Raw genomic sequence first — 12,436 nt, 5'->3', positions numbered from 1 at the left:
TGAAATGCGACATTTTAATAAAAATATCATCAAATCCCTGGTAAAAATTGGCAGTAGAATCTGTGTTCCAAAATACCATAGACCTACAGCTGGCTTTAAGATTTCCAATAGCTTCTATAGCCGGCTACACAATTTCTTATAGCCTTTTATAGCCGATGGCGATTAAGCAACAGCCAGGCGATAAAGTGTATGCTAAACGTTACTAATTACGGATGCTAGGACTTAGTGAGTTTTTGGAATACTGCTCTCTTTTTGGGCCGTAGTATCTTGATTTATTTTGCGAGGAAAGCTCCGTACTTTTGATGGATGCCTGTCATTACTAATATATTAGAGCGCCTTCAGTTTTGTATGATACTGTGCAATACCTCTGGTGTGAAATAGTTGCTTCAAGCGCCGTGGTACGCTGCGGCGCGGCGGGCGGGCAGACAGCGCCTACAAACCTAACAGGAATACTTCACGCGTTGCGCAATGCGTGAAGTATCCCTGTTAGGTTTGTAGGCGCCAGTGCGTCGCCGCTCCGCTTTGTGTTAGGCTCTAATATGTAATCTGGCAGAGGCAGCGTTATTCAACTCATGATTTTGAAATGTTGGCACATCCTGTATGGATTATTCTCATTTTAATTGATGAAAAAATAATGTATTAAAGGAAAATATAATGTGTGTTTTGTAAATATTAAGGTGGTTCCGTATCAAACTTAATGATTTCCAAAGCACACGAATTTCTACACAATTTCTTATAGCCTTTTATAATCGATGGCGAAAAAGCAACAGCCAGGCGATAAAGTGTAAAGCCCGGCGATAGGAACTATAGCCCGGCTGCATAATTTTTTATCGCTTCGTATAGACCGGCCGTATGATTTTCTCCGCATTCTGCAGCCAGCTATATGATTTTCTGTAGCCTTCTTTAGCCGGCTATAAGAATTTCTATGGCATTTTGAAACGCAGCTCTTATCGCCAATTTTTACCAGGGATTTTCAAACAAATTATACATACATTATGTGTGTACAAAACACAGCAAAAGAAATTCACCTGTAGGGACAATGAAGTTTTGGCTTGATCCTGGTACCTTACGCGCAGAGCTCAACTCCTTTTTTACAGACGACCAACTGTGAGAACTTCTGGAAATGAAAATAAAAACAAATTATATAGAATACTGCATTTATCATTTAGTGTATCTTATATCTGTCAACACTTTAAAAGAGAGATCGTAAGGGTTTCTTACGTTTAAATTTTCCAAAGAATTTAAAAAAACACCCCAAGGCAAGGCATGTTTAACCATAGAAGAAATAATATACAGGCAGTTTGATAGTGATGGTTTTAGCAGTGGCGATCCAAGCAGGTTGAAAACACCGGTCTCGTCATTTTAAATGAATCCACAAAATGCAAAACAATGAATTTATGGAAAGACGCGGCTTTATACAGACTTCATTATATTTATACAGGGTGATCCGGATTAAACGGTCAGACTGCCGCTCCGTCTTCTATGGGTCAAAATAAGACAATTTTGTTCTATGAAGTTTCTTCCAAAAGTGCTCCCAGTCGGAACAACCCCCCCCCCCCCCCAATTTCGGGAAGTAAATAGTTTTTCCTGAATTTTGGCAACGGTTGTGAACCAAATCTCATGAAAGTTTATATTCCCTGTACTTTTATGTCCTGAATTCATAAATGATCTAAAAACAATCGGAATCTCAATTTAAAGAGGGGGTTTGGGAGTATTTCGGCTCCTGCAGTCCGGCCGTTTAACTCTGGATCACCCTGTATAAATAAAAGAAAAAACCGTGTTACTAACTTGCGAGAATCGCCACTAGGTAGGGATTAACGCGAATGAGCCACGCGGGGCTGAGTGTATCGGAAGTAAACGATGGCATGGCGCCTTATTTTGTTTGCTTATGCAACATGGACGTCCTTCGAGCATGTATAATTGCATCCCAGTGATTGTCAACCAGGGAGCCTCTCAAGCCTCGGCCGATGTAGGGTGGGGTCTGAGCTTATGATAGCCTACAAGGACTTACGTTGGGGGGGGGGGGGCTTACGTAAGCCTCTCTTTCTAAAAGAATTATGTTGTCCCTCAAACATAATTTTATTAGCAATTTTTTCGGACTCCATTTTTTTTTTTTTTTTTTTTCTTTTTTTTTTTTTTTTTTTGGTAAAATGAGGGTCGTCGAAGGGGTTAAGGGCTGAATTTGGGGAAGGGAGGGGGAGATCTTAGTACTTAGTCATGTCTGTCGCGTTGGCCAAGTTCCGACCGAATATGAAGGCTGAGAACTGAAGGCAGTTTTCCTCCCCTCTTTTTGAGCCCCTCCCTCCATTACTTTTTCCAAATGAAGGACATGTGATCGTGTCGCTAAGACATCTGTAACTGATCTTTGATGAGCAAAATCATGAGAATTTTCAACACACATGCACTCTAGCAATTCCAAAAGTCACCCAAATCAATTTAGATGTTTGGAATGTACGTGCTTGCACGGCTTCACCGAGGAAAATGTAAAATCGGTCGACTTAAGTTTGGCAAAAGAGAAATTCAGGCATTAAAATGTTTTGAAATTAGACGAAGAAAGTGACAGGACGTTATGCGACGCGGTCTAGATGATTCGGTGCTCCCGATGGTTGATGGTTGATGGTTGATGGTTGATGGTTGATGGATGCACTGGGAAGCGGTGCAGCGCAGCGGTAAGTTTTCTCGCCGCACTGCAAAAGGCCGAATACAGTCTCTGGCAGCAAAGTGAATAATTAAAACGTATTCATCGTGCAAAAACGTAACTAAGAAGCTTTTCAGTTAAGTATGTACCCTCCAGGCCTCAGGTCAGCATTTTAAAGCAGCCATTTAACGGGCTCCATTTTTAACCCCTTTTAAAAATGCAAACAGACACATCAGTCGACAGACCTAAGCTCAGCCCATCCACTTCCTCTGTCTTTCGTTCTCAACAATGCAACGTCAAAGAAATTCCATGAACACCGAATATTATCAAAACGGTGCGAATTAACTGCTCAGTAAATGTTGAACCCGCATTTAAACCCAAAGTCCTAGAGCTGTATGTCTTCGGTGTCAGAAGTTAAAGAAATAATTCCAACTACAATTTAATACGAAATTGATCATTTATCTGAGCACTACCAAATATAAAATTCATAAAAAGTGAAAAATACAGTGTTTCAGACCACCCGTACCAGGCCTTTTTCTCGGTTGGTATAGGTCGTACGAAGTCGGAGACCGCGGGGTTGAATAGGGAATTGACCCCAAGGAATCCGAATTTCGTGGTCCCGAAACCCCCCCACCCCCCCTTGGGGGGTAAAGGGGGGGTCACGATGCTAAAAGTCACGGTTCCCGACCGAATTGCGGATAGATCGCATCAGAATTGAAAAGCACGGAAAATTTCACGTGGAATTGACCCCTAAAAATCCAAAATCGGACCATCCAAGGCCCAAAAATGACCCCCTAAAGAGGGGGACAGTACCCCCCTCCATAATTTCTCTTTGGTCTCAAAATTGACGTAAATTCTCCAGAAAAAGACGGTTTCCCAGGTAATCGACCTCGAGAAATCCAAATTTCATGGTCCCGAAGCTCCTCTAGCTCCCCTTGGGGGTTAAACGGGGGGGCCCAATTTTAAAAATCGGGGCTCCTTTCCGAATCGCAAATTGATTGCATCCAAATTGAGGAGCAGAACACATTTACATCTTAAGTGACTCCTAAGAGTTCTAATTGACCCCCCTGAACGGCAGAAAGTAACCCCTGAGGAAGGGGGCCTCGCCCCCGCCAAAAATTTCTCAGGATTCCTCTTTGGTCGCAAAATTGACGTCGATTCTCCAGAAAAAGACGGTTTCCCATGTAATCGACCCCGAAGAGCTCAGGGAACATGAAATTTAGAGTCCTCGGGGTCGATTACATGGGAAACCGTCTTTTTCTGGAGAATCGACGTCAATTTTGCGACCAAAGAGGAATCCTGAGAAATTTTTGGCGGGGGCGAGGCCCCCTTCCTCAGGGGTTACTTTCTGCCGTTCAGGGGGGTCAATTAGAACTCTTAGGAGTCACTTAAGATGTAAATGTGTTCTGCTCCTCAATTTGGATGCAATCAATTTGCGATTCGGAAAGGAGCCCCGATTTTTGAAATTGGGCCCCCCCGTTTAACCCCCAAGGGGAGCTAGAGGAGCTTCGGGACCATGAAATTTGGATTTCTCGAGGTCGATTACCTGGGAAACCGTCTTTTTCTGGAGAATTTACGTCAATTTTGAGACCAAAGAGAAATTATGGAGGGGGGTACTGTCCCCCTCTTTAGGGGGTCATTTTTGGGCCTTGGATGGTCCGATTTTGGATTTTTAGGGGTCAATTCCACGTGAAATTTTCCGTGCTTTTCAATTCTGATGCGATCTATCCGCAATTCGGTCGGGAACCGTGACTTTTAGCATCGTGACCCCCCCTTTACCCCCCAAGGGGGGGTGGGGGGGTTTCGGGACCACGAAATTCGGATTCCTTGGGGTCAATTCCCTATTCAACCCCGCGGTCTCCGACTTCGTACGACCTATACCAACCGAGAAAAAGGCCTGGTACGGGTGGTCTGAAACACCCTGTATGAAATCACATGGTTCATTTTTCCTTATTATATGAAGATTAATTTTTACTTGAATTGATATGAATATTGATAAAATTGACATGAATTGAATATTACCAAATTTGATGGAATAGTTTAAAGAGAAGTCTTTCAAGAGGGCTTCCGGTTGTTTTAAAATTGGAGTGAGAGATGTACAACTATTTTAGAAGGCTTTTCAGTCAAATTAAGGGAAAACTTCCACTGAAAAAAACGAAGCGAAACATTTTTCTCGCGGTTATGCCATGTTCAAAAAACTGTTTGCTGTCCACGCCTGTGAGGCTGGTAGGTGGGTTAAATCGCTTTAAAATTTCTAATTTCTTCGCTTAGAAATTCTATTCCTGCAAAAATAAATTGAGCCCTTTTACAAATAAAAATAAGTACCTATACGATTAAAATCCTGAAAAAATTTACCTTTTTAAAACGTCTCATGGATTTCTGTTAGCACGTGATGTGTAATTAATGCGTGCACCATGTTACTTTACATCAAAATGATTCTGTAAGTGGAAGCTCATTCGTAAATACATCTCTTCAGTGGGTTACTTTAACTTTCTTGTTGGTTAAAAAAAAAAATAATAATTTTTCTCCCAAGCTGCGTCTTTTTGTTCGCCCGGGAAATGATCAAAATACTCATCATGCATCAGAATGTATCAGGCTCATGCATTTTTTTATACGTATATACTTTCACGAAAATTCCTTATTTTATCGATGAGACACTCCGGATTTTATGTGAGTTTCCAATTTAAAACGCTTATATCACATTTATACGCTCATGATTATTTTACCTTGACGGACACGGTGAAGCTGATATCTGCAAGGAACTCGATGAGTAAGGTCCGAGACAACTTTCAGGTGATCTGGGTTCAGGTTTAACGACTGGAATCAGACGAAACAAACAATAAACAATATACGAGCGCTAGCGCTATTACTCGGAAAAATTGTGTCAAATTGATTACGATACTCAGCAGTGCCAGCTGTATGAATTTTTTCAACTGGTGCGAGATTGATCCAGGCGCACTACGAGGACAAAAAAGGAGCTCATGAGAACACTTTGAGGCTACAAAAAGGATTCAGTGGAGGACTCCAAAACATTTCAAGAAAGAACGCGGTGCCTGAGAAAAGCTTAATAAGGCGACTGAAAGCAATTGATTGGACGGACCTCTATTAAACGGAACTATGTGCATTGTGACGTGAGCCCTGTAATGCATTTATTCTTATGGATCTCAGGTCACATGTCTTAATGCACATAGTTCCGTTTGGCAGAAATTCGTTCAATTGTGTTACGATCATCCGCGCTACCTCTGATCTCAATCATCCCTGGTAAAAATTGGCAGTAGAATCTGTGTTCCAAAATACCATAGACCTACAGCTGGCTTTAAGATTTCCAATAGCTTCTATAGCCGGCTACACAATTTCTTATAGCCTATTATGGCCGATGGCGATTAAGCAACAGCCTGCCGATAAAGCTTATGCTAAACGTTACTAATTACGGATGCTAGAACTTAGTGAGTTTTTGAACTACCGCGCTCTCTTTTTGAGCCGTAGTATCTTGATTTATTTTGCGAGGAAAGCTCCGCACTTTTGAAGGATGCCTACCATTCCTAATATGTTGGAGCGCCTTCAAATTCGTATGATACTGTGCAGTACCTATGTATGTATGTATGAGCCGCTTTTACGGCGCGCTAGGGCGCTCTGCGACGCCTATTCTCCACAGGAATCTGTCATGGTAGAGATCCTCCGGAAGGTGGCATCTCTCCATCTCTTCATGGATGCCCTCTACCCACCGTTTGGCTGGACGCCCTCTCCGTCGCCTACCTGGGGGGACCCACTCCAACACCTTCTTCGGCAACCTGGTATCAGCCATTCTCTGCACATGCCCATACCATACCAATTGCTTGGTCATGATATCGTGCACAATCGTCCCCTCAACGCCCATTATCTCTCGGACACGTTCATTCCTGACACGTTCTCTCCTCGAGATTCCAGCCGATCTTCGCCAGAAATCCATCTCGGTCGCCTTGAGCATTTCTTGGGTCCGCTTCTTCAACTGCCACACTTCACTGCCATAGGTGATAATAGGCTTGACAACCGAGTTATAAATCCTCTTCTTGTTGTCTTTGGAAATCCTTTGGTCCCAAAGGATCCCATTAAGCATGGCGATGGCTTTCCTTCCTAGAAGATTACGGTCCCGAATGGCCTGATCCAGCTTCCCATCCGAAGTCAGGTTCACCCCCAGGTACTTGTATTGTTCGCAACTTTCTATATGTTGACCATCCTCCAGGACTATGCTTTGCTGAGCACCTCCGACTGACATCTTTTTTGTCTTACGGACACTAACCTCGAGGCCCCATTTGCGGTACTCCTCCACCAACTTCCGGGTCATATACTCCGCGTCATCGTGATCTTGACTTATGACTACCTGGTCGTCAGCAAAGCATAGCGTGAACAGTGTTTCTTGGTCATTTAGAGGGACGCCCATGCCGGCACACTTTCTTTTCCATTCCTTCAGAACGTGCTCTAGATATATCTTAAACAGCGTCGGTGACAGACAACATCCCTGCTTAAGCCCCTTGGTGACAAAAAAACCGTCTGAAAGCCTTCCTTGGCACTTAATTCTAGCAAAAGCCCCCCGATAAAACTGCTTGACTGCCCCAATAAGTCCTTTACTAAAACCAGTTTCTTCTAGGACTTCCCAGAGTTTCACAAGAGGAATACTATCATAAGCCTTTTCAATATCCAAAAACACTAAATGAAGCTCCTGGCCAACAATTCTCTTCTTTTCGGTTAACTGGGTAACACAGAACAGATGATCAGCGGTAGACCGACCAGCCCTAAAACCTGCTTGCTCCTCCGCCTCGAACGGGGTCCACTCCTCTTCGATCTTCGCTTTCAACACTTTTCCATAAATTTTACTTATCGTTCCTGTCACCGCTAACCCTCTGTAGTTCCCACAGTCATCCTTCCTTCCTTTTTTATGCGACGCTGTTATCCAGGCCTCTTTCCATTCTTTCGGGATGTCATCACCGTCAATGCACTTCTGCAGCAAATCCCTGAGATGGTTAACCAACTTGCCAGTCCCACATTTAATTAACTCGGCTGGAATGTTTCCTGGCCCAGGAGCTCTTCCATTCATCAATTCCCTGATTGCTTTGACCACCTCCTCAACTCGAATTTCCATTGAGTGATCCTCGACTATATTTTCAGCATTCCCCGTTTGAAACTCTGGTCGTCCTTCCGTCAATAATTTATTAAAATGTTCGTCAAGCTGTGAGATTGTTATCGGAGATATAATGTCCCGTTTCATGTCCCTTCTTAGGCCTTTGATCAGCTTCCAGCTCTCAGCACTCTTCCTTCCCCCCAGGTATGTGTCAATCCTTGAGCAGTTGGTCTCCCAAGACTCGTTTTTCTTCCTGGTGATTAAAAGACGAACCCTCGCCTGGGCTTTCCTATACGCGCCGCGGGTGTCTGCAGTCCTAGAAGCCAGATAGTCATGGTACTTCCTACGCTTTTCTTCAATTACCTCCTCTACCTCTTTGTCCCACCAGTAGGGTTTCTGTACATCCTTGCTCTCATTACACATACCCAGGGCTTCCTTCGCAGCTGAATGTATGCAACTTTTGATCTGGTGTGAAATAGTTGCTTCAAGCGCCGTGGTACGCTGCGGCGCGGCGGGCGAGCAGACAGCGCCTACAAACCTAACAGGGATACTTCACGCATTGCGCAATGCGTGAAGTATCCGTGATAGGTTTGTAGGCGCCAGTGCGCCGCCGCTCCGCTTTGTGTTAGGCTCTAATATTTAATCTCGTGGAGACAGCGTTTTTCAACTCATGACTTTGAAATGTTTGCACACTCTGTGCACTCTCATTTCTTACAGCCTTTAAGGTATAGCCAATGAACAAAAAGCAACAGCCAGGCGATAAAATGTATAGGTCGGCGATAGGAACTATAGCCCGGCTGTATAATTTTTTATCACTTCGTGTAGCCCGGCCGTATGATTTTTTTCAACTTTCTACAGCCAGCTATATGATTTTCTATCGCCTTCTTCAGTCGGCTATAAGAACTCCTATGGTATTTTGAAACGCAGCTCCTATCGCCAATTTTTACCAGGGATCGCAAGGGGGAAGAACACTTCATAATACTGTGCAGTGGTGAGGCGTGAATGATCGATTATCGATATTTCCCCATTTTAACCCATGTTAAAGAATCGATTATTAAGGTGGCCGTTGCGAGCACCCTGTAAATCGATCCTTTTCCATAGATTTATGTGGCAGATTAATCGATATATCGCAAGCCACGGACCCAACAGAATCGCCGAACAGCTACCGCGGAAAATGCGAAAACCACATTTCGAACAAAACATCTAACTTGAAGCTTTGAAGAAAAGTATAAAAAACCCGAGTGGAGGTATACAGGGATGACAAGCACAAGATGATGTAACCAGTTGGAAATCGCAGCGGGTGCCAACGTTCAAAAGATGGTCCCGAATAGACGGCCGCTCAATCCCTCACACCCCCTCCCCTCCCCGCCCCACCCCCGATCCCTCCCCGGTTTTCCAGTGTTACAGCGGTGAAGATTCCTCCTTCTTAATCTTTGAATGAGCTCGTATTTTCGGAAATTAGTTATAATATTTTCCGAGACTACCGTGAGTGACATGCCTTTGAGTGCGTCGCCGTTATTCAATTCTCGAGCGACGCGCATGTGAGCAGAGAAGCTCCCGTGGAGACTTTCTCTCCCCCCCCCCCCCCCCTTTCCACTCTTTTCCCAAGCTGTGACTTTCTCGAACAGCGTTAGCCTCGCTTTTTCGATTTAGAGCCGATGTTCCCTGTGGGGAATACGATCCACCAAAACAGGTTGGTCGGTAATTTTCATTTTAATTCTTGCATTTTGGATAAAGAGAGAGAGCACAATCGGTTTTCAGGAATTTTTTCAGAATTTCCTGAATGATATGTGAACTCATAAAGAACAAAGTCCACAGTTGCGTATTTTTAGTTTCTTCTCAAATACGCTTCGGCGAAAAAGCCGAGATGGTTTCCGAAAATATCCCTATCGCCCTGGTTTCATTTTTTTAATTTTTCTAATCATTAACCCTTTATTGCACAATGATGCCATATGGCAACATTTGGTTTTTTATTTTTCTAAAATCAGGATGTAGATGATTTTTTGATGCATTTGGTGATACCGTTCGGCATCGGTACAGCGGCCATGCATAAATTTTCCCCCACTCCCAATTCAGGGCTGCAAACTGTAAAAGAAACGCTCATTTGTCAGGTTGGTTGGTCTGAGGGTCACCGGTGAGGTCACCACTTTCGCTGGTCGGTGGTTGGCTGCCCTGTGGTGCTGATGGGCTGGGAAAATTCATGCTGTTAGGTTGCTTTCTGTAGTTTTTTGATAGCCAATCAAAATTATTACAGCATTATTACGCAGTTTTATAGAGATCAAAAAGTAAATGTTGCCAATCGGCATCACCGAGCAACTAGGGGACAACTTTTGAATGTTTACTCAAGTTATCATGCGCGCGAGTACATGCGTTAAACGCGCGTTTCAGTCAGTTTTATTAGTTTTTGCTATGAAAATGCTGTGTTGAGTGCCTGGAACAATGGCTAAAGAGGAGGAGCGCCTGCGAATAGACGAAATCGTCAAGTGTCTTGGTGAAAATCCAGAGAAATCTGATGATTCAGACCTGGCCAGCAGCTTGGATGAAGACGAATAAATTCCAAATTTTTTCAACGAATAAATTCCATTGCTTTACATTATTTTTCACGTTCTTTCATTTTTTATACACCTAGGGTATTTAAACTTTAATTAATTTTTTTAAAACTAAATATTTTGGTCGGACGTTGGACCTAGGTCTAATTTTTTGGTACGCTTGGAAACGCAACAGTTTTTCCTCCCCGGAAAGCCGTAGCATTCAATTTTACCTACGATTTCTTATACTTTTTCTTTCTTTTATCATTCTAAATTAATACTCCAATTTATTAGCTCAAAATTTTCCACTTCCAAGTCTTTCAATTTTTTTTGAAAATTCTCAAAGTGTTCGGTGATGCCGTTTGGCAACATTTGGTTTTGTGCCCCAAAAAAGGTCAAAAGGTCAAAATTTTCAAAAACGGCAAAAGACGTGTCCATTTTTTTTCCATAACCTACAACATATATTTTTTTCATCAAAATCGGTGATCCAAAATTAATTCGTGCAACAAAGGGTTAAGTTAAAATGTTCCGGTTTTGACTGTTGCCCTGATCATCAACGAGAAACCCTTTTTGGAGAGTATCGAATATCTGAGCCCCTAGGGGGTAGGGCTAAGGAAGGGAGCATCTTCCCTCAAAAAATATCATCATTTTCAAATGAGAGCCCCTGACTTATGACACGTCAAATCATGGCGTATTGAGCTAGTGCTTCTTTTGCTCATTTTGATAGACCTGTGGCTGATATATCTAATTTAAGAGGACGAAAAAAAAATGGTCGTTAAGAAAGTTTATTTCAACCAATAGGTTCGCTCCATACTCCCTATCTCTCCATACTCCTTCAAAAGTTCCGGGATTCAGATATTTTTTGTTCCAATTTCTGTCACTCCATGACCGTCTAAAGTTTCGGTTCCTTCTAGATTTTTCCAAAAGTTCCGAGAAAGTTCCGGAAAATGCAAAAGATCCGGATTATTTCGGGAATTTCAAAAGAACCGGGAAAAAATCCGGGAAATCTCTAAATTTCCGGAATTCGGAACTATTTCCGGGAGGTGGGAGCACTGCTAAGGGCCCTTTTCTGAGGCAAGGAGCAACCCCCTATCCCACCCTCATCCAAAGCAGCACCGTTCCAGTGTCCCGAAGATTTTCCACGGGGCCAATGTCCATCCTCTCCTGATGAAGACACTGGGGTCATCTGGAGAGGGGAGGCTCCCCAGTCTGCTCCGGCGTCATTAGAAACAGCTGATTTTGAAATTAGCGGGGGGGGGGGGGGGGGGCAAGGGTATAAGGGATGAGAGGGAGGGGGAGAGGGGTCGCGGCGATCACAACACTGTGACTGATCCCGTTGGCGGTGGCGGCGGCTCATTCATAATGTGGTCGCGCACGGTGTCAAATGAATTATAAACGATGTATCGTCGCCATAAATAATGCATGTATACGCTTACAAATTTACGGCAGCGCCCGGCCGCCTCAATCGGAGGACTCCCGACGCGTCAGCCGTCCTGTTCAAGAACCGCGCACTCCCGCGGGGAAACCCTCAGCGGATGAGCGATTTTCGCTCCGCCGGGGGATGCTCGTCGGTGAACGACCGTGCAGTTGGGGCTGAGATCTTTGTAAAGGTCCAAGAGTGACCAGACTTTGATTTTTATGTCATTTTTAACCCCCGCCTCCTCTCTGGAAAGTAGCTGAGACGATTATCGAGTAGAGTTTTTCGACGGAAAAATCGCGATATTTTGAAATTAACTTGTGAGTGCTGAGTGATAATCAGTGAGAGTGTTTAGAGTAATTGAGAGTGACCAGACTTTGATTTTAATGTCATTTTTACCCCCCACCACCTCTCTGGAAAGTAGCTGAGACAATTACCGAGTAGCATTTTTCAACGGAAATTTCGAGATATTTTGAAATTAACATGTGATTTTTTTAAAGATTTGTTGGCGCTAAAATCGCCAGGATCATCAACATCTGAGCGATTATGCTCGATCTTGTCGCAATTTTAACTTCATAAAATCGCGTTCGATAAAGTCGAAATTTTATCAAAATTGATCACGATTGATCACGATTGATCACGATTTTTAGTACGATAATATTGCAATACATCGCTGTCGATGAAATCGCGATTTTCTCGCGAGCTTATCGACGGTGAAACTACCAAACCACGTATCTCGTTTGCGGTGTTTAAAA

The 12,436-nt window shown here is 43.4% G+C and overlaps 1 protein-coding gene across 1 annotated transcript in view; it reads right to left on the bottom strand.

Moving 5' to 3' along the window:
- The window catches only part of LOC109032475 (uncharacterized), a 51,896-nt gene that overhangs the window by 31,313 nt on the left and 8,147 nt on the right, over positions 1-12,436 (bottom strand). The window contains exons 4-5 of the mRNA XM_072297043.1: positions 5,365-5,455; positions 1,029-1,117 (exon numbers count right to left, since the gene is read on the bottom strand). Coding sequence (XP_072153144.1) covers positions 1,029-1,117; positions 5,365-5,455 — 180 coding nt within the window. The remainder of the gene's footprint in view (positions 1-1,028; positions 1,118-5,364; positions 5,456-12,436) is intronic.

The sequence above is a fragment of the Bemisia tabaci genome, chromosome 2 (assembly GCF_918797505.1).
Source record: "Bemisia tabaci chromosome 2, PGI_BMITA_v3".
Taxonomy (NCBI): domain Eukaryota; kingdom Metazoa; phylum Arthropoda; class Insecta; order Hemiptera; family Aleyrodidae; genus Bemisia; species Bemisia tabaci.
The sequence above is the reverse complement of the archived record's forward strand: the minus strand, read 5'-3'. Positions and strand labels throughout refer to the sequence as shown.